The 22,819-nt window shown below is 46.6% G+C and overlaps 1 protein-coding gene across 8 annotated transcripts in view; it reads right to left on the bottom strand.

Annotated features, from left to right (window-relative positions):
* PECAM1 (platelet and endothelial cell adhesion molecule 1) overlaps positions 1-22,819 on the bottom strand; it is a 94,064-nt gene that overhangs the window by 49,859 nt on the left and 21,386 nt on the right. For 4 of the 8 annotated variants that reach the window (XM_019981502.2, XM_019981501.2, XM_070773797.1 and 1 more), the window contains exons 1-3: positions 12,361-12,594; positions 12,248-12,274; positions 2,569-2,862 (exon numbers count right to left, since the gene is read on the bottom strand). In XM_019981502.2, coding sequence (XP_019837061.2) covers positions 2,569-2,862; positions 12,248-12,274; positions 12,361-12,424 — 385 coding nt within the window. In that variant the 5' untranslated portion in view covers positions 12,425-12,594. Of the gene's footprint in view, positions 1-2,568; positions 2,863-12,247; positions 12,275-12,360; positions 12,596-13,084; positions 13,208-22,819 lie in introns of those variants that run through there. The other 4 variants (XM_070773798.1, XM_070773796.1, XM_070773799.1 and 1 more) reach the window with 3 other exon arrangements.

Consider the following 22,819-nt stretch of genomic DNA (forward strand, 5'->3'; position numbering starts at 1 on the left):
ATGTGCTCCACCTCTGGTGAAGGTGCTCCCCTGCCCCCCACGAGATCCCCAGGAGAAGGGATCAAGGGATGGGATCATGTTGTACTCATTGTTGGGTCTTCATCAGAATGGGCGCTTGATAAATGGTTATTGAATGAATGGATTGTCTTTTGTCTGCCTCAAAGACCTCCTATCATAAAAAAGAGTTAGAGAGGCCAACTGTGGAGTCAGATAGATCTAAGTTCTGACTCTGGCTCTGCGTTTAATGTCACCAGACCACCCAACCTCTCTGAGCTCCAACATGGACACCTGTACACGGGAGGAACCAGGCTGATCTCTCAGTGCCATTGCAGGAGTAAAATGAAATGCATGTGACGTGCTCAGAACCGTTTATCTTGTCTTGTGAGGGCCTGAATAAGTGGTAGTTCTTATTACTGGAAGTAACAATGGTATGAATGACTGTTCTGATCACAGAAGTGAGCTCAAAGATGCAGAAATGACAGTTATGGCAGCAGCTGTCCAGGAAGAACAGGGCTGAATTCACAAACTGTGTCCATTAAATCATCCCAAGTTTCTGGCACATTTCTTTTCAACATCTATTTCCCAAAGTCTTGGCCTGCCACTCTTTCCTCATCACTCCTGTGAACACAGGGACCTGTTGGCTCCTCCCCTGTCCCCAGTGGAGACGCTGAAGTGCTGCTCTGCTTCCCTGTGGCCCCTGGTGATACATAGGGATGTCCGGCCGGTCATGCCGCGATGGTCCACGGGACACCCAGGATGTCCAGAGGACGAACTGGCCTGGAGGGTGACACAGTCATGTCCTCCTGTGTGAGCCTCAAAGCCTGACGGGAAGGTGGTCAGAGGTCATACACGTCTGAGAGGAAAATGCCCCCAAACACTTTCCCACTGGTTCTTCCTGTTTCCTGTTTGCTGAAAGGATTATTTCTTTCTAAGGATGGTCTGGCCAAGCACCTAGTACATGGTGGGCCATTCATTCATCCAACACTGGGTCACTTCCTCTGCTCCCCATTTAATCCTCAAAACAAGCAACATTCAAGGGTATGCAGAGATACCCAGTGATCTCGACTTTAGAGACAGAAAATGAAAACCTGCCTACAGAGGTCAGGGAAGTGGACCCAGGGGCACTCTGCTGGGAGAGCAACTTCTTTCTCAGCCTCTGCACTTCACTCTTACGCTATATCCCCTTTCTCTGTCCTTGGCACCATTTGGCCATCAAGATAATTCCTATGTGATCTTTTGTATCTGAACCCAGTGTCCATTTTCTGGGAGGCCGTCCCTAACCCCTCTAGGCTGAATTGTTTCTTCTCACCGCTGTGCTCCCAAGGCAGTCAGATCAAATGACTGTTGGACTGCAGTGATTTGTTAAATAAATCTCTTCCTTCCAGGACTGTAATTGCATCCAGAGCTAGGATTTGCCTGATGCATTTTCATGTTTAGCACCTATTTTTTTTTTTTTTCTTTCCTGACTTGCAACTTGCAACCTTGGGACATGCTTCTTGAGAGAGTAAACCAATGAAAGAATGGATGGATGGAACTGTGTGACCCAAATTTCCCCCAATGATACATTTTTCTTGTTTCTCCATCTCTATTTCTACTTGCTCTTTTCAACTGGGTTTATTCCACAATCATTTATTGAGTGCCTACTATGAGCCAGATTTTTTTGAGATATATTTTAAGAAAAAAAGACTAAACACCACCTTCTTTCCTCAGGATCTCACAGTCTGGAGAGCAACCAGATGTGTGAGAAAGTTGCATTATTGAGTGAAATAGTAATTGTAGCTTATTGGAAACTCATTATGTGCTGGAAACTGCCCTATCTTTACCAACACAGAATCTATTAATCCTCTCAGTAACTCCCTGAGGTAGTATTATTATCTTCATTTCACTGATGAGAATTTTAAAGTGTAGAGAAGGTAAGGGACTTGTCCAGACCAAAACTAAGCAGAGGAACTGAAGAATCCAGTGTCAACATACAGCGTCCTGACCTTTATACAAATACCACTGAATGCAGAGAGGGACAAGAGCTATAAGGACCAGGACCCTGGGGGAGATCAATTTTGTTTGGGAAAAGTGTCAGAGAAGAGTTGAGTGTTCAAGGAGATAGTTCATGAGGAGAGGAGATGAAGAGGGAGTTCTAGGGAGGGCAGATAGCATGTGCAAAGGTAAGTGAAGTGAAGTGAAAGTCGCTCACTGTTTGTGACCCCATGGACTATGCAGTCCATGGAATTCTCTAGGCCAGAATACTGGAGTGGGTAGCCGTTCCCTTCTCCAGTGGATCTCCCCAACCCAGGGATTGAACCCAGGTCTCCTGCATTGCAGGTGGATTCTTTACCAGCTGAGCCACAAGGAAAGCCCATGCAAAGGCAAGGAGGTAAGGAAAAGCCTGGTGTATCAGGAGCGTGTCTACTGCTTGCATGTCCAGGTTGGGAAAACGTCAAGCACGCAAGTGAGAAGGGTGGTGGGTCGGCAGGGAGGTCCAGCGTGTCGTGACTCATTCAGTCACTCTTCTGGCCACAGCACGTGTTCGTGATCCACCCTCCCAAACCGTGTTCTTTTGCAGGCTCTCACCTTTCACCCACACCTCATACTCTGGCGTCGTCTTCTCCTTGTTGTTCAGGATCACGGTGCATTTGTATCTCCCTGAGTCACAGACCCGGACGTGGGGAATCAAATAACTCTCTGTGTTCCTCCTGGAGGAGACGTTGTGAAGCAGCACATCATCCTTGTAGAACAGCACCTGGTGCAGAGGCTTGACCCTCGAGGTGGTGCTGACATCCACGAGGCACTGCAGTGTCAGGTTCTCCCCGTTTTGCACCGTGCTGTGCGGCAGGATCTGCATGTGGATGCTGTTGATGGTGAAGGCTAAGGGCCGAGGGGGAGGAGAGCAGAACCACCCATCTGTTATCTCAGGAACAACATCACCATCATCATCAGATGGGTATCATCACCTCCTGCACAACAGAGCGTCCGGAGGTCCCAAGCGGGTGATGACTATGTGCGGTGGGTCAAGCACAGGGCATTTGGTACTAAGTGGCTCATAGTCCCACCATGACAAGGTGGCAGGCTTCAGAGTGTGACAACTAAAACATGTCCACGAGATGTGTGCGGCCAGTGAGCCGCCGCATCGTGGCCCTGGAGAGAGCCTAGGATTGGAGCAAAGGAACTTGCAAGTCTTGGGTCATCACTTACTGTGTGACCTTGGGTGATTAACCTCCCTGAATTCAACTGCCTCATCTCTAAAATGAGCTTACAACACGTACATAGTAGGTTGTTGTAAGACAGAAGAGTAGAAAGCATCCAGCGCAGTGCCTGGCACACAGTAATTGTGGGATAAGTGATGGCTACCACTGTTCTGAAATCACATGGCAACACACAAGAAATGCTCCGCCACCCTCCTCCCCAACCCCTCCACCCCCCAACCCCTCCATCCCCCAACCCTAGCCTGACCAAATTAGCACAGTCTCAGCTGATGTTTTCTAGCTGATGGAATCAGAAACCTTACCAGATGAGTGAGAACTTGAAACCACATTTTCTCATGGATCTTGCTTCCCTTTTTCACTTTGACTGCTAAGAAGTACAAGCCCCAAATTTTACCTGTAGCAACCTTTGGGATGCATTTTTCTGTGCTTAAACAGTCATAGTTTTATTGTACTGCCTTAATTTTCTTCTCACTCTGATTTCCTTATTTTATCCTATTGAACAGTAATATACATAATTTTTATAAGTGGTCCCAAATCATTTTACAGACAGCAAAAGGTATAACCAGGTAGCTAGCCAGAGATATGGCAAAAAACAAAATTGTCATTCTTTCTCTCTCTTTTCATAACATCAAATCTTTTTTGAACAACTTAGAATTTAACTTCAACATGTCCCAGGTTTTAACTGAATAGAACAGTCCATCCTTGTGCCTTTATTTCTGAGCATCTTAACAAAAAATGGCATCTAATTAGTCATGAGATGAAACAAGGTGATTGTTCAGATGCATTTCTTACAGCATTAATCTTCAGAACTCCCTCTTTTGTCTTTCAGGTCCTGGTCTGAGAAGCCTATTGGGTGAGCGCTCAGAACAGAAGTTTCTTTTAACCATGTTATTTTCCCATCAACTAATACATTCCCTGCCAAGGTAAGGACAGGTACATCTCCCTACTCCTTCAGTACCTTCTTTATTTTAAGTGATGCTGTTTAGTACAGTGATTCTATCAGGAGATAGTAGAGAGCAGGGGATGAGTGCAGAATCAGACTTCCTGGACCAAATCCCATCTCTGAACACAACCTGTGTGGCTTTAGGTAAGTTACTGAGCTTCTCTGAGCCCCAGTTTGCTTATCCATACAATGGACATTGTTGTTTAGTGGCTAAGTCATGTCCGATTCTTTTGCGATCCCATGGACTGTAGCCCAACAGACTCTTCTGTCCATAGGATTTACCAGACCAGAATACTGGAGTGGGTTGCCGTTTCCATCTCCAAGGGATCTTCCCGACCCAGGGATCGAACCTGAGTTTCCTACTTGGCAGGCCTATTCTTTACCACTGAGCCACCAAGGGAAGTCACAATGGACATAATAATAGTAAGTGTAAATGAGAAGCTGAGCTTAAGTCCTTGGAGCACAGTTCCTGGCACAAAGTGCTTTTGAAATGATAACTAGATTCTGTCAGTCACAGGAATAAAACCAGCTGTTGAGTCTTGTGCTCTCTAAACCTCTTTCTTGAAGTCATTTCTAGCAAATTTTTTTCAGGGGAAAAACAAAACAGGGTTTCCCTCGTGGCTCAATGGTAAAGAGTCCCCCTAACAAAGCAGGAAACATAGGTTCGATACCTGATCTGGATCCGGGAAGATCCCACATGTGATGAAGCAACTAAACCCATGGGCCACAACTACCGAGCCTGAGCTTTAGAGCCCGGGAGCCGCAACTCCCGAGCCTCTGTGCCCTAGAGTCCGTGCGTTTCAACGAGAGAAGCTACCGCAACTAAAGAGGAGCCCCCATTCACCACAACTAGAGAAAACCCCTCGCAGCAATGAAGACCCAGCACAGCCAAATAAATAATTAAAAATATATATATATTTTTAAATTTCTAAGGTGAATTACAACAACTTCTCCAGACCCCTGGTGTTGGGCTACTTTACTGTCGTCATCTGAATGAAATGCACACCCATGCCTGATACACTGGGACACAGAACTGGGACCAGGAAGAAAGCAGAGTCGGACACACCTGGTCCCAACCCCTGGTCCCACAGCCGTTAGCTGGGTGTCACTGGGAGTCATCTAACCCTTCCAGGACACCACCTCTCCTCCTATAAAGAAGGAACACTAATACTTGCCTTCCCTGGTATTTTCATCTCAAACAATGAATGACCAAACCAAGTGGCTGAGAGCACTGAAGGGCAGGTCCGCTTTGCCCAGTGCCTGGCCCCTGATTGACATCTCCTTCCCACTTCCTCAGCATCACTCATTCAGCAGATACTGGAGGTGCCGTCTCTGTGCCAGGCATGCACCCAATGCTGGGGGCTCAGAGAAGGGTGGGACTGGCACAGTTTCTGCCCACCTGGGGCTCACGGTCTACGCTTCACCACTCGTTCCCACTCCAGGTCTTCCAGCCTCAGTGCCAGCCCTGTCAGAGTCTCCTCCAGCCCTAGGGTGCTCTACCATTGTCTAACCACTTAATAGCAAACTTGGCTAAAGCATTGGGTAGTTGGTTTTTCGAGAGGAGGATGTTCACTAACATAAGGCTCTTCCACCACCTTGTTTTTCTAAGCAAACCTAACACACATCTGCTTAATAAATTAACTCAGCTGATTTGCTGGTAGGGATCTCACACTTTCACAGCCAGCCAGCGGGAGCAGACAAGGAATAAGAAGGGAAGGCAGGACAGAAGAAGGGGAAGCATTTATAAAATGTATCAAGATACAAATCCCAGCTCATTGACTTGATGCAACAGACCAGCAGCCTCAGTTATATCACCATGACCACCACCTCCACCAACACCCTTCCGGTTTCCAGTCTTCAAGAGGGCCCCCAGTGAGCCCTGCCTTCTACTGTCACACCCGCCAGTGGGCTCCTCCCACATCGGACCAGGTTGGTCTCAGGAACAACATTGCAGAAGTGCTAGCAGGTCACTTTTGAGATTAGTTTGTAATTGCATTTTTCCTCTTGACTACCCTCTCCTCTTCTGGGATCACTCAATTCTGCGCAAAGCCAGCTGCCATGTCATGAGTCTCCCTCTGCAGAGACCCACATGGTGAGGAATGGCCTCATGCGTGGGCTTAAAGGCAGAATCCACAGCATCAGACAAGCCCTCAGGTAAACCATAACCCTGACCAATATTTTACCTGCAACTTCCAGACAAACCTTGAGTCAGCACCACCCAGCTAAGCCATTCCCAGACTCCTGCCCCTCAGAAACTGCGTGAGATGATAAATTATCTTAAACCACTGAGTTTTGGGATAATTTGTTAAGGAGTAATAGGTAACAAATACACCACACAACCTTCAAAAATCTCTATCTGATTCTTAAGACACATGTGTGCTCAGTCTCTCAGTCGTGTCCAAATCTTTGCAACACTTTGGACGGTAGCCCACCAGTCTCCCCTGTCTGTGGGATTTCCCAAGCAAGAATACTGGAGTGGGTTGCCATTTCCCTCTCCAGGGGATCTTCCTGACCCAGGGATGGAACCCGTATCTCCTGCATCTTCTGCATTGGCAAGCGGATTCTTTATAGCTGAGCCACCAGGGATGCGATCATTAAGATAATATGGAAAATAATATCCTCTTTGTGAATAAACTTTCCAGGAGCAGCCAAACTAGATTACTGTGTGTAGGGCTCATTATTTATACAACAGAGTGATTGCTATAACCCAGGCCTCCCCGAGGTTCACAGAGAGGTGTTAGGGGACCCATGAACCACCTCCAATTATATGCAAGTGTGTGTCTTTCTGGAGAGAGGACACCAAAGGTTCAGAACTGTGATGAAAGGACACGGTTGAGAAGTGAAGTGTTAGTTGCTCAGTCGTGTCCAGCTCTTGGCAACCCCATGGACTGTAGCCCCACTCCGGGGGACCAGAGCGCCAAGGCCCCACACCCTAAAACAAAGGGCCCTGCTTCCTGCCACCTCAGGCCAGTGGTCAGCGGATACTGATGCTCTGGGGAAGATGAGGCATCTTGACTCAGTCAGCTCCTCAGCCCTCCACCTGGAAATGACTCAGAAAGAAGTGGGTGGCTGGGGGTGGATGGTAGAGGAGGAGGGACTGTCCACCACTATCAGGAAAATACAGGGAGCCACAAAGCACGGAGGCCCTGGTGACCCGTGATGCTCAGCATGGAGTGTGCTGACCCAGCTCCCCTGAATCTCAGGTACCTGCAAGTTCAGTTCGAGTCTCTTTCAGGAAAACATTTCCTGAGCCCCTGGTGCCAGGTGCTGGGATCACAAGGTGAATGAGAAAGCAGCCCTGTTGTCCTGGGTTGTGCAGGCTGGTGGGGACCCAGACAGCTGGAGTAAGTGGTGTAAGGCCAGGAGGAAGGGGAGTCCAGGAGAGGCCAAGGCAAGTCTGAAGGAAGTGACCCCGGAACTGAGCCTTGGGCCAGGACAGAAGGGATGGGTGGGGGACTCGGGGCAGGAGAACAGCGTGTACCAGAGCACAGGGGCAGGAGAAATCAATGAATTCCGGGCACAGGTGCTTATAGGAACCAGAGTGTGGGGGCAGGTAGGAGGCGCCAGCTCAGAGGGCCTTGTCCACCATGCTGACCCGCTGGGCCCTGTCCTCAGGGTCTTGGGAGGGGTGGGGGGTAGCAGGATGACAGAGCTTTAGAAAGATCACTGTGGGCTGGAAGGGGAGGCTGTAACTACGTGCATGAAGGTTCAGGTGAAAGCTGATGCGGCCTGAGCTCGGGCAGACGCAGTGGGCTGAGGGGCAGGGATGGGCTCGAGAAGTGTTTACTGGATGCAGAAGGACTTCGCTTTTTTGAGGGTGAAGAAAATGTTCTGGAGCTGGACAGTGGTGATGTTTGTACAACATTACGAGTGTACTGCAAGGACATGGGTTCCATCCCTGGTGAGGGAACTAAGATCCTACATGCTATGAAGAGCAGCCAAAAAAGTATAAAATAATATTTGTTATGTGTATTTGACCGGTTTGATTGGCCATGGGGATCGAGGTAAAGCGTAGAAGATAAGGTTCCTGGATCAGGTACCTGGGCGGGAGAATAGAGACGCAATGGACTAAAGGAGACAAGGCCAGACAGAGATAAGGGCGGGACACAGTCCTGGTGCTGCAGCTGGTTTGAGGGACCCTGAGGGATGACTAGGAGGAAATGTCAGCCATGGCCTCGGAGGAAGCCTGACCATCAGTGAAGCAGCCAGAGCTGGAGTGGAACTGAAGGGTGGGCACGTGGAGGTGTGTGTTGGGGGAGGGAGGAGGAGATGAGCTTCAGCGAGGATCGGCCTCTGGGAAAGTCCAAATCTCCCTGGGGAAAAAGTCCAAGTCTCCCCATCAGAAAGGTGGGAGAACACCAGGGAAGAGGGTTTACAAGGCCAAAGAAAGAGGCTTTGTGCAAACACTGGGGTCCTGAAGGCGAAGGTCTGGATGTGTTCACGGCATTTGGCATCTCCTCTTAGTGAGGATTCAGGAGGTGTAGGGGCCAAAGCCAGACCTACACCTGGTAGGGTCGACTGAGAGGTGAGGAAGCAGAGAATTGGTTAGAAACCGGGCTTCAGAGGATTTCCCTGATGGTCCAGTGGTTAACACTCCACGCTTCCACTGCAGAGGGCATGGGTTCAGTGCCCGGTCAGGGAACTAAGATTCCGAATACCAAGCAGCCCCAAAATAAAGAAATAAATAATTAAATTAAAGAAACAAGGCTTCAGAGAAGTTTGACTGAGGAAGGGAGTAGATAGATAGGGGGACAGAAGATAAAGGGGGGGGGTTATTTATGATTTTTCTTTTTCCTAAAATAAAGTGTTACTAATCACATTTGTAGACTGAGAGAGCCACAAAGGCAGGGGTAGCTACTAAAAGTGGGGCAGGGGGATCAGTCAGAGACAGCGTGAGATTCTGGAGGAGGGGGTGATGCCAGGGATGGGCTCAGAGCCCAGGTGGGCCAGCTGGCCCTACCCAGCTGCGGGGTAGACATGGCCTCTGAAGCCAGGAGGGAAGCTGGGAGGACGGGTGGGGAGGCAGATAAGCCTGAAGCCGGGGCAGGGCGGGAAGTGGAGGGAGTTCCCTCCAGACAGCCTTGTATTCTAGGTGAAGAGGGAGCTGAGGTCATCTCCTGAGACTGGCTGGCTGGGGTTGGGTGGGGGCCTGAGGTAAAAGGAGAGGAAGGGCCAGGGCCGACCAAGCACCTCAATCATGGACCAGGCTGGCCGGTCATGCACATGGTCCTGGGTGGTCTAAGGAATGGTAGACCTGAGTCCCAGGCCCTCCACCTGGCTCTGCCATCAGCCAGCTGTGACCCTGAACAGGCACCTTATGTAAAATAGGATGGAGGCCTGAGGAGGCAGTCGGAGAGCCTGAGGTCTTCCCCAAAGTTACAAAGACCTTTCTCTGGGAAACCCAGGCAAGGAGTCATTGACTTCCCCCTGACTGTGAGAGTCCTATACCAAGGTCATAGGATAAACATCTCTGGGACTGACCAAGCCCCACTGCAACTGTTGCCATGAGCCTCTGGATCTAAACTGGTCAGTTCCCTGACCCAGTATTAGGTAAAATACCCACCCTATCTGATGTGAAGAGCTGACTCATTTGAAAAGACCCTGATGCTGGGAAAGATTGAAAGCAGGAGGAGAAGGGGACCACAGAGGATGAGATGGTTGGATGGCCTCACTGACTCAATGGACATGAGTTTGGGTGAACTCCAGGAGTTGGTGATGGACAAGGAGGCCTGGCGTGCTGCAGTCCACGGGATCGCAAAGAGTCAGACACGACTGAGCTACTAACACATACACACACACACACACAAAGAGCATCCTAACCAATCACCTAATGCCACCATTCCAGTAGGAATTGTCTGTCCTGGGGCTATAAAAACAGGCTACTAGCCTGAGAAATGATTTTCAGAAATGTCTCTCCCTTGAGACAGCCTGCTGTTCTAACAGCGTCTCCCACTCTAAGAAACTTTCTTCTCATCTCATTCTGCCTCATGTCTGGAAATTCTTTTCCAAAATGCACATGGACCATGACATTTTGGTATGGGGCTTGGTCATTCCAGAGATTTTTATCCTATGACCTTACACCTGTGACCTTAGTATAGGGCTCCACAGGGATGAAGAACGGAGAGCTGAAGAAGTCCAGAGGCAGGGTGTGGTCTGGACCAAAGCAGAGGCACAAGGCTACAGGGGACAGAGAGAGGAGAAGCTATGAGGGTGACGGTGAACTAGGATCATTGTTGTTATTGAGTCGTTGAGACCCCAAGAACTGTAGTCCACCAGGCTCCTCTGTCCATGGGATTTTCCAGGCAAGAATACTCGAGTGGGTTGCCATTTCCTTCTCCAGGGGATCTTTCTGACCCAGGGGTCAAACCCAAATCTCCTGCATTGCAGACGGATTTTTTACTGATGAGCCACTGGGGAAGCCCTGAGCTAGAACCATGATAAACCATTACTTTACTAACCACTACATGTCGGGCAGGTGAGTCACGTCTTTAATCTCATCTCATACTGACTTATCACATTCATTTTACAGACTGAGAAAAAGGCTCAAAGAGGGACGTCCCTGGTAGTCCAGTGGTTGAGAGTCCACCTATCAAGGCAGGGGACATGGGTTTGATCCCTGGTCTGGGAGGATTGTGGCAACTAAGCCCATGACCACAACTACTGAAGCCTGCTCACTCTAGAACCCACACTTCCTAAAGACCGTGCTCTTGCAACAAAGAAGCCACCGCAATGAGAAGTCCAGGCACGGCAACTGGAGGGTAACCCCTGCTCACCGCAACTAGACAAAGCCCCCAAACAGCAACAAAGACTCAGCACAGCCCAAAATGAACAAAATTTTAAAACAAACAAATAACAGTACACAGGTACCTCAAAAAAAAAAAAAAAAGGCTCCAAGAGACAGAGTAACAGTAGCTTTAAAGATTTGAGTCAAGCCTGTGGCTCCAGACTCCAGACAATCAGGTTTCGAGAACGGGAGGTTCTATTGCTGATGTTCTAACCGGCTCTTTTTGGACAAGTTCCTCTGAGGGTCAGAGATTTCATCGGTCAATTAGTCTAATTATGAAGCTAATGGACATCCTGATTCTGTGGGTTGCCATGGGGATCAAACATCCTTCGAAGCACTTGGGCTATGGCAGGAGACCTGCCAGATCGGCCTCCTGAGCCCTCCCCACGCGAGTGACTGCTCCAAGCCGGGGCTCAGCAAACAGCACCACGCACATAAGGCATCTGCAAGCAGCAACCCAGTCACCCTGCTTCTGCCAACTGAAGTGACCTCTGACAAGGGGATCTCATTCTGTGAGCTCTGCCTCTATTCAGTTCCCAGACCCCGCCCAGTCCCTTACTTCACTCGGTCCCAGATGAAGCACAACAAAACCTGCTTATCTTAATGATTCAAATCAGCCCTAGATTTCAAAGCCAGATTTCAAAGTCAGGCAAAAACCCGCTTCTCGTGCCCCAGAACAAAATATTACAGGTATTTTGCAGATAATTTGCAGGTATGTTAGATATCATAGCCTCATGGATAGATGGGAGATGATATCTAATCTGTTTTAGATCATTTAGGAGAGAAGTCATAACGACAATTTAAACTCTGTTCTGACTTCATGAATCTAACAAGTTGATTGTATCTCATTTTTTAATAAAAACAATTGGGGATATGAAAAATAGATATGCTATGGTAGAGGGCTTCCCTAATGGTCCAGTGGTTAAGAATCCACCTTGCAATGCGAGGGACAGCAGTGCGATTCCTGATCTGGGAGATCCCACGTGCTGAGGAGTAACTGAGCCTGTGGGCTACAAAAGAAGCCACCACAATGAGAAGCCCGCCGTGCACCGTAACTAGAGAGGAATCTCCACTTGCCATAGCTAGAAAACCCTGAGTGCATCGATAAGACCCCCCAAAGCCAAAAACTAAAATGAAATAAATAACAAATAAATCTTAAAAATAAAAAAAGAAAGAAATTTATGGTAGAACAACAACAACAAAAAACCAATTGTGGAATCACTCACTTTCTAATCACCCCTCTCTTCACCCACCAATCCCAACAAGCAGAAAGAGTCACAGAAAGAGGTAATGAAGCTAGATGGGAATCTCACGACTTACAGTTTTCTTGACCTTTGAGGCTTGAACCTGGAAAAGACAGGAGAAATACATTGATTTCATGAGCTTCCCTTCTGAAGAAGCTTAAGTGATGTTGAGCAAGAGTGGGAACTCACAGAGCAGAAGGGTCAGCAGGGCTCCGAGCCACATCATGCCCCGCTGGGTCCACCTCAGCTGCATCCTGAGAGGAACGGAGACTTTGGCGGTTACTTCTGCTTTGGGGCCATGCCCCGGGGGGCAGAAGACACTTCTCTGGAGTCGCAGTTGAGAGACCTGCCCTGTGAAAAGCAGAGACCACGATTGGGAGCCTCTCCAGGCACTGCGGACACACTGGCCGAGGCGCTGGTCAGGTAATGGCAGCCATGCTGGAAACCGGGAACAATGCCTGGGCGGCCTCATATCTCCTCAGGAAATGACTGGCCTTCCTGAGGGGCCACTGAGCGCAGCTGCTTTGTTCAGTTTGTTTGGGGTCGGGGGGAGGCATGAGTGACATTTGCCTCAGCGCTCCTGACCCTCTTTGTGTCTCCACTGGGTCTGGGGGCCCCCTTCTCATGGCAGCCTGAGAGGTTCCTCCCTCCCTTTCTCCAACCTTCCCACAAAGGGCTTCTCTCCCCGCACACTCAGCATATCTCTCTGCTTTTCCTCTGGCCCCTCCAAGGGGTCTCTTCTCACACAGCCCAAGTCTGGACCTCCTGCCTTTCCTGACACGGGCATGGAGTGGAGAGGACTGAATTTTTTTTTGAATTACAGGTCTGTCAGGGAGTCCCTGTAATGCCCTCCCCCCATTGCCCTCCAGAGAAAGTCCGTTTTCCCATCCTTCACGGCCCAGCCCTTGCTTACCTCTCCAGCCTGGTCTCTCACTTCTTCCTTCCTTGCCCTGCCCTCTGGTTGCTGAAATTTATAGTTCCCAGAACACATCACATGTCTGTGACTTTGCCAATGCTCTGGTACCCTTTCCCCTCTCCTTTTCTGACGAATTCCTACCCATTCATCATAACTCAGTCGAGGCATCAATCCTTCAGCATCCTCCCCTGTCTTCCCCACACTGAGCTGCCCTTCCTCTGGGCCCCCTCGCCTTCCTTTCTCAGACACTTTTACCCTGTTTCTCTCCTCCCCAAGCAGACCGCTGGCTCCATGGTGGCAGGCCCAGTGCCTGTTGCCTAGTAAATGATCAAAAAACACTAGTAAAGTGGCTGATTGGCTGAAAGAGGACAAGTTAATTGTATGGTCGGAAAGAGAGTATCATTGCCTTGGGGGGTCACAGTGCTACTTTCTGAAAAGGTACTCTGGAATACTGTCACATGTAAATCTGGATGTTTTGATAACAGCTGTCAGAGGGCAATGCATGCAGAAAGGATTTTTTTTTTCTATTTTTTTTTCTTGGTTGTTGTTGTTTTGTATTTTCCACTCCCTGCTATAAACTGTCTTCTTTGGCAACCTATTGGAAATCACCCCCACCCATCTACCAAACTTTAATTTGGCAGGAAAAGAAAGGAAACGTCATGAGTAATAAAATAAATGTTGGTGTCAAAGGTGACTTTTACCTACTGTAGAGTAAGCAACTTCTGCCTCTCAAAGTGACATTCAAGCAAGAGTGATAATTGTCCCACCCCACGGCCCTAAGTTCCAAAGTAAACGTCCAAAAATTAGTCATTGTTTCATATACAATGCTAGTACTTTTAGAACACACCAACAGAAAATAAAGCTTTATTTCAACAAATGCGTTACTGTTTTTTAAAAAAGTAGAAAAACTATATCCTACAGTGTACACTACGCAGCAGAATAAATTCCAAATAGACCAATCTGAAGGTACAAATGAAACATACAAGTTCTAGAAGAAAACATAAAAGAATTCCTCATGCCTTGGGCAAAGGCTGGTTTAATTATGATTTAAAATCCAGAAGTCATAATATGAAATGTTGGCAAATTATACTCTATGAATTAAAGTTCTGCTTTGCCCACCATCCTTCCAAAAGAGTTCAGCCAAGAGAAAAACTACAAACTGGAAAAAATATTTGCAACTCCCATCATAGACAAAGAGCTAACTCAAATATGTATATAAATGGACTCAGATAGTATGTACTTTTTTATTGTTTTTTTTGGGGGGGGGGTTATCTTCTTTCAATCAGCATAATCAATACTTCACTTTTTTTTTTTTTTTATTGCCGAGTAACCTTTCATTGCATGAAAATACCAGTTTGTTTATTCACCCACTTATGGACATGTGGGTTGTTTCCAGTTTTGACCTCACACAGATAGAGCTGCTATAAACAAGCCTTTATCTGGACACATCCTTTCATTTCACTTGAGTAAATAGCTAGAAGCGGAATGCCTAGGCTTTATGGTAAACACTGCCAAACTGTTTCGCACGCTGATTACACCATTTTACATTCCCATCAGGAGCGTGTGAGAGTCCTACTTGCTTCACATCCTCACTAACAGTGGCAGGTCAACCTTTCCAAATTAGCCATTCTAATAGGGAGCATGTGTATGTGCATGCTCTCAGTCATGTCCAACTCTTTGTGAACCCATGGACTATAGCCCGCCAGGCTCCTCTGTCCATGGAATATTCCAGGGAAGAATACTGGAGTGGGTTGACATTTCCTCTTCCAGGGGATCTTCCTGACCCAGGGATTGGGTCAAGTCTCCTGCACTGGCAGGCGGATTCTTTACCACTGAGCCATATGGGGAGCATAGTGCTTTCTTATTATGGTTTTAACTTGCATTTTCCTAATGACTAACGATATTGAACATATTTTTTTGTACTTATTTGTTACTTAATGGGTCTATTAAAATCTTTTGCTCTATTATTAGTTAGGTTGTTTGTTTTCTTAGTGTTGTGCTTTTAGAATTCTTTATATATTCTGGATACAAGTCTTTTATCAATTATGGGATTTGCAAATATTTTCTCCTAGCTTGTGGCATGTTTTTTTTATCTTCTTCAGTTCAGTCGCTCAGTTGTGTCTGATCCCATGGACTGCAGCATGCCAGGCTTCCCTATCCATCAGCAACTCCCGGAGCTTTCTCAAACTCATGTCCATTGCGTCGGTGATGCCATTCAACCATCTCATCCTGTCTTTTATCTTCTTAATGGTATCTTTCGATAAGCAGAAGCTTTACGTTTTTAGGACTGAAGCCAAATTTATCCATTTTTCCTTTTATGGATCACATCTAATGTACGACGTCTAAATGGATCAGATTTCCTTTTGGTGTCAAGTCTAAAATATCTTTGCCTACCAAAGTCTCAAAAATTTTTCCCCTATATTTTTACATTTCAATCTATTATCTATTTTGAGTTAACTTTTGTACATGATACAAGACGTGGATCAGTTCTCTCTCTCTCTTTTTTTGTTTGCATATGGATGTCCAATTGTTCTGGCATTGTTTGTTGAAAAGACTATCTTTTGTCCTGCTAATTCTCCTTGAACTTCTGCTGAAAAGCAGTTGTCCATAGTGAGCACATATATTCTGGAGTCTGGAGTCTGTTCCACTGATCTATGGGTTTACCTTTATGCAGTACCATCCAGTTTTGATTTCTGTAGCTTTAAAATACATCCTAAAGTCAGGTAGTGTTACTCCTCAAACATTTCTCTTCCTTTTCAAAGTTATTTGGACTACTCTAAACCCTTCATCCTTCCATATAGTTTTAAAATCAACTTCTCAATTTCAACCCAAAAAGAAGCCTTCCAAAAATTTTATTGGAATTTCATTGAAATTCGTGGAAATCAATTTGAGGAGAACTGATGACCTAACAATACTGAGTGTCTGGCCCATGAACATGGCATATCTCTCCATTTATTTGTCTTCTTTACTTTCTCTCAGCAGTTTTATAGTTTTCAGTATATTTTTCATTATAAACTGTGCCCCTTTTAGTTTTTAAATCATGTGAATGTATCAGGGTGTTGGAAACCATTTGAAATGGCTGTTGTAGGGACTTCCCTAGCGGTCCGGTGGCTAAGATTTCATGCTTCCATTGCAGGGGGCCCAGGTTTGTTCCCTGGTCAGGGAACTAGATCCCACATGAGGCAATTAACAGCCTGTATGCCCACAAGTAAAGATTCTGCATGTTGCAACTAAAATCTAAGATCTCACATGCTGCAACTAAGACCTGGTATAGTCAAGTAAATAAATATTTTTAAAACAATAATAACAAAATAAAACAACTCCTGTACCCATCCCCTACCCCGACCCAGGCAGCACAGCAGGGTGACCTGGGCTAAGGCCCAGAGTCAAGGCGACACGGGGCTGGTTCTTCACAGGACTTGGGGGTCCTCATGGGAGAGCCTCCCTCACCATTCTCCATGGGTTTGTCTGTCTCACTCTCACTCTCTTTCCAGGGGAACCACTCCTTCTAGTTCTCATGGAAATCTCTTCCTTTTCTCTTGTGCCTTGGCTGTGAGATAAGAACTGAAGCATATATTCTCCATCATTTATTTCATTCCTTGAAAAGATAGTCATGCCCCTTAGTTTTCATTTGTAAAGTTTGAATGTCTTAATCAAAGTTAAAAATGTATAAAAGGAGGGACTTCCCTGGTGGTCCAGTGCTCAAGAATCCGCCTTGCAATTCAGAGGACAAGGGCTCCATTCCTGGTCAGGGAAATAAGATACAACATGCTACAGAGCTGCTAAGCCTGAGTGCCACAGCTACTGAAGCCTGCACGCCACAACTAGAGAATCCGTGCACCAAAATGAAGATCCCGAATGCAGCAACTGAAACCCAATGCAGTCTAATTAATTAATCAAAAGGTGTAAAGGAATTTTTCTCTATTTCACCTTTTTAAAAATAGGCAATCAGCTGACTTTCTATATGTGTGTGGCCCCCACATATCTTCCTGTTCCTTCCTCTGGTTCTTAGTGGATTCCTTAATCAGAAAAAAAAAAAAAAAAAAAGATTTCACATAACTATTTTAACTCCTTGGTAAATAATCAAGAAACTGACTCCCACATTGCCAAGGATGGAGACCCCAGGAGTGCCCACCAAGCAGGACGAGCTCACCCGGGGACCTGTTGCTCCCACAGCACGGCTCTCTTCTCCCTCTTCTCAGGAGGACAGGATGCTGCCTACACGCTGTGCTGCTGCCTTCAAACACCAGGAACGTCACAGATCCAAATCACTGCAATTCACTAGCCGCCTGAAAAAGCTGCCTGGTGGGCTACACTTCAGGAAGTGGTTTTTCTGAGAAGCTGGGGTGGGGGTGGGAGGAAGAGACAGGTAACAAGGATGTCAGAGGGCCACGGGCACCCAGGAGAACCAAGCCCCCATCTGTTTCATGACTACAGTCATAGGAAATAAGATATCAGTCATTTGCCCCAGCCGTGACCTGTGACTGGCCTGTGACTGGAGGTCTGATTAATTAACCTTGGCCAGTTAACGTGTGGGCCTAAGCCCATGTTGGCCAGATTTGAAAGTTACCTCACAGACATGTACTAATACACAGAACAGAAGCCTGGGTTTCCAGTCCTTTCTCTGTAGCTCAGTAGGGTTAGTGTTTTGAGGTTCACTTTGTCTTACTATAAAATGGGAATAGTATGCCCACTCACACTGGAGGCACACAGTCAACAAAAGAGTCCAAAATGCAGTACTTGGATGCAATCTCAACGACAGAATGATCTCTGTTTGTTTCCAAGGCAAACCATTCAATATCACAGTAATCCAAGTCTATGCCCCAACCAGTAATGCTGAAGAAGCTGAAGTTGAACGGTTCTATGAAGACCTACAAGACCTTCTAGAACTAACACCCAAAAAAGATGTTCTTTTCATTATAGGGGACTGGAATGCAAAAGTAGGAAAGTCAAGAAACACCTGGAGTAACAGGCAAATTTGGCCTTGGAATACAGAGTGAAGCAGGGCAAAGGCTAATAAAGTTTTGCCAAGAGAACGCATTCATCATAGCAAACACCCTCTTCCAACAAGACAAGAGATAACTCCTCACATGGACATCACCAGATGGTCAATACCAAAATCAGATTGATTATATTCTTCACAGCCAAAAATAAGAAGCTTTATACAGTCAGCAAAAACAAGACCAGAAGCTGACTGTGTCTCAGATCATGAACTCCTTATTGCCAAATTTAGACTGCAACTGAAGAAAGTAGGAAAAACCACTAGACCATTCAGGTAGGACTTAAATCAAATTCCTTACCATTATACAGTGGAAGTGAGAAATATATTCAAGGGATTAGATCTGATAGACAGAGTGCCTGAAGAACTACGGACATTGTACAGGAAACAGAGTTTCATGACATTGTACAGGAGATGGAGATCAAGAACATCCCCAAGAAATAGAAATGCAAAAAAGCAAAATGGCTGTCTGAGGAGGCCTTACAAATAGCTATGAAAAGAAGAGAAGTGAAAGGAAAAAAGGAAAGATATACCCATTTGAATGCAGAGTTCCAAAGAATAGCAAGGAGAGATAAGAAAGCCTTCCTCAGCAATCAATGCAAAGAAATAAAGGAAAACAATAAAATGGGAAAGACTAGAGATCTCTTCAAGAAAATTAGAGATACCAAGGGAACATTTTATGCAAAGATGGGCTCAATAAAGGACAGAAATGATATAGACCTAACAGAAGCAGAAGATATTAAGAAGAGGTGGCAAGAATACACAGAACTATACAAAAAAGATCTTCATGACCCACATAACCATGATGGTGTGATCACTCACCTACAGCGAGACATCCTGGAATGCAAAGTCAAGTGGGCCTTAGGAAACATCACTACAAACAAAGCTAGTGGAGGTGATGGGATTCCACTTGAGCTATTTTAAATCCTAAAAGATGATGCTGTGAAAGTGCTGCACTCAATATACCAGCAAATTGGAAAACTCAGCAGTGGCCACAGGACGGGAAAAGGTCAATTTTCATTCCAATCCCAAAGAAAGGCAATGCCAAAGAATGTTCAAACTACCGCACAATTGCACTCTTCTCACATGCTAGTACGGAGAAGGCAATGGCACCCCACTCCAGTACTCTTGCCTGGAAAATCCCATGGACGGAGGAGCCTGGTAGGCTGCAGTCCATGGGGTCGCTAAGAGTCGGACATGACTGAGTGACTTCACTTTCACTTTTCACTTTCATGCATTGGAGGAGGAAATGGCAACCCACTCCAGTGTTCTTGCCTGGAGAATCCCAGGGATGGCGGGGCCTGGTGGGCTGCCGTCTATGGGGTTGCACAGAGTCAGACACGACTGAAGCGACTTTGCAGCAGCAGCAGTACATGCTAGTAATTTAATGCTCAAAATTCTCCAAGACAGGATCCAACAGTACGTGAACCGTGAACTTCCAGATGTTCAAGCTGGATTTAGAAAAGGCAGAGGAACCAGAGATCAAATTGCCAACATCTGTTGGATCATCAAAAAAAGCAAGAAAGTTCCAGAAAAACATCTACTTCTGCTTTATTGACTATGCCAAAGCCTTTGGATGTGTGGATCACCACAAACTGTGGAAAATTCTTCAAGAGATGGGAATACCAGACCACCTGACCTGCCTCCTGAGAAATCTGTATGCAGGTCAGGAAGCAACAGTTAGAACTGGACATGGAACAACAGACTGTTTCCAAATCAGGAAAGAAGTACGTCAAGGCTGTATATTGTGACCCTGCTTATTTAACTTATATGCACAGTACATCATGAGAAACGCTGGGCTGGATGAAGCACAAGGTGGAATCAAGAGTGCCAGGAGAAATATCAATAACCTCAGGCATGCAGATGACACCACCCTTATGGCAGAAAGCAAAGAACTAAAAAGCCTCTTGATAAAAGTGAAAGAGCAGAGTGAAAAAGTTGGCTTAAAACTCAACATTCAGAAAACTAATCATGGCATCTGGTCGCATCACTTCATGGCAAATAAATGGGGAAAGAGTGGAAACAGTGACAGACTTTATTTTGGGGGGCTCCAAAAATCACTGCAGATGGTGACTGCAGCCATGAAATTAAAAGATGCTTGCTCCTTGGAAGAAAAGTTATGACCAACCTAGATAGCATATTCAAAAGCAGAGACATTACTTTGCCAACAAAGGTCCATCTAGTCAAAGCTATGGTTTTTCCAGTAGTCATGTATGGATGTGAGAGTTGGACTATAAAGAAAACTAAGCACCAAAGAATTGATGCTTTTGAACTGTGGTGCTGGAGAAGACTCTTGAGAGTCCCTTGGACTTCAAGGAGATCCAAAAGGATCTAAAGGAAATTTTAGATCCTAAAGGAAATCAGTCCATCCTAAAGGAAATCAGTCCTGAATATTCATTGGAAGGACTGATGCTGAAGCTGAAACTCAAGTACTTTAGCCACCTAATGCGAAGAACTGACTCACTGATGCTGGGAAAGATTGAAGGCAGGAGGAGAAGGGGACCACAGTGGATGAGATGGTTGGATGGCATCACCGACTCAATGGACATGAGTTTGAGTAAACTCTGGGAGTTGGTGACAGACAGAGAGGCCTGGCATGCTACAGTTCATGAGGTCACAAAGAGTCGAACACGACTGAGTGACTAAACTCAACTGAACTGATGCCCACTCAACCTATTTCACAGGCTGGTTATGAAGAGAAAATGTAAGTTAGCATTTGAAAGCCCATTTAACCCATGGAGCACAAATATGAAAGTAGTAACATTACAAACACGAGTAATGATCACAACAGTGGTAGGGTCTGCTTTGGGCCCCAGGTTGCCCCATCTGAATTGACCTTCTGGTAAATCAGCTGTCTTCGTGAGCTTAAGCCCCTAATGCCGTGCCCACCCAGGTGTTGTCCTCATAGCCCCCAGTCTGGCCCCTTGCAAAGGTGGGTGGCTGGGCAAAAGGGAGGCAGGGTGGGACACTGTGAAGGGGTCAGTGCTGTTGCATGTCCCGCTGGTGGCCCCCCTCCATTCCACTGATAGGAGACAGGGTTGTATCCTGATTCATGGCTATGGGCATTTTTTTAACAAATAGAGACTTCACTTTGTGTGCGTCACAGCGTGTTAGATGCTGCACCATTTAACTTTTTCTAATTTATTTATTTGGCTGCGTCAGGTCCTAGCTGTGGCACATGGGGACTTTCTTGTGTCATGGGGGACCGTTGCCAGGCACGGACTCTCTAGCTGTGGTGTATGGGCTCCAGTACTTGCAGCACAGGGGCTCTCCAGTTGTGGCACATGCACTCTGGAGCTCTTTCTTGGCACCTATCACTGTTGGTAACCTCATATTTATCTATTCAATGCACAAGAAGCATCTCCCCAGGCATGGGTCTATTGTTCATCCCAGTCCCCATGCAGTCAACACAATGCCTGTGATATAAGGGGGCCCTGCATAAATTTCTGCTAAATGAGTGAATGAGCTGGGAGCACAGCTGAATGCAAACAGTCATCACGTACGGTGGCCGTGCACAGGCCATGGTGTCAAATTAGCCCCAGATGGCCGGCCTCCACACTGAGCTAGGCTCCTGAGGGGCAGAGAAGGCCAATGTCATTCCCTCGAACCAGGAGGCAAGATTCAACCCTAAGGAGAGGGCAAGCTGAGACCAGCACAGCCATGAAGATACTGGGGAGCCCACAGAAGTGAAGGAGGAAATGTGTGTGTGGTGGTTTAAGAGGTCTGATCTGAGGCAGCAGCCTCAGCCCACGCATATGTTCTCGCCTCAGGTGACAGGTGATTTGGGCTGGAAGTGGGCCAGGCCTCCCAGGAGGCCCCTGGGTAATCACTTCTTTGGTGAGCTCAGGGTGGGGCTGCCAGAGACAGGAAATAATAATACCTGATATCCAGTTACATTTTTTTTAATTAAAATTTTTTTTTTAATTATTTATTTGGCTGCACTGAGTCTCAGATGCTTTTAGCCATGGCGTTGGAGAAGATTCTTGACAGTCCCTTGGACTGCAAGGAGATCAAACCAGTCAATCCTAAAGGAAATCAGTCCTGAATATTCATTGGAAGGACTCATGCTGAAGCTGAAGCTCCAATACTTTGGCCATCGGATGCAAAGAAGTGACTCATTAGGAAAGACCCTGATGCTGGGAAAGGTTGAAGGCAGGAGAAGAGGACGACAGGGGATGAGATGGTTGGATGGCATCACCGACTCGATGGACATGAGTTTGGGCTTGCTCCGGGAGTTGGCGATGGACAGGGAAGTCTGGCGTGCTACAGTCCATGAGGTCACCAAGAGTCAGATACAACTGAGTGACTGAACTGAACTGGCTCTCAGTTGTAGGATGTGGGATCTAGTTCCCTGACCAGGAATCGAACCCAGACCTCTTGATTGGGAGTGAGGAGTCTTAGCCACTGGCCATCAGGTAAGTCCCTCCAGTTACATTTTAATTTCACAGAAGCAACAACTCATTTTTTGGCATGTCTCACATGTTGCATTGGACATTCCCAGTCATTATTCATTGTTGATTAGAAACTCAAATGAAACTGGGCATCTGGTATGCTAACTGACAGCCCTCACTCAGGACCCCTTCTGAGGAGCAGTCCATGTCAGGAATGCTTCTGCTAACCTGGAGTCACGAGTAGAAAAGCCAGAACTTCCAGGGGCTAACGCCATCCATTCCCAATTTTTGCTTTTTCGGGTATTTGAATGGACATCAGGGGAAAACAAGGGCTTCCTTGAT

Source organism: Bos indicus, chromosome 19 (genome assembly GCF_029378745.1).
Source record: "Bos indicus isolate NIAB-ARS_2022 breed Sahiwal x Tharparkar chromosome 19, NIAB-ARS_B.indTharparkar_mat_pri_1.0, whole genome shotgun sequence".
NCBI classification, from domain to species: domain Eukaryota; kingdom Metazoa; phylum Chordata; class Mammalia; order Artiodactyla; family Bovidae; genus Bos; species Bos indicus.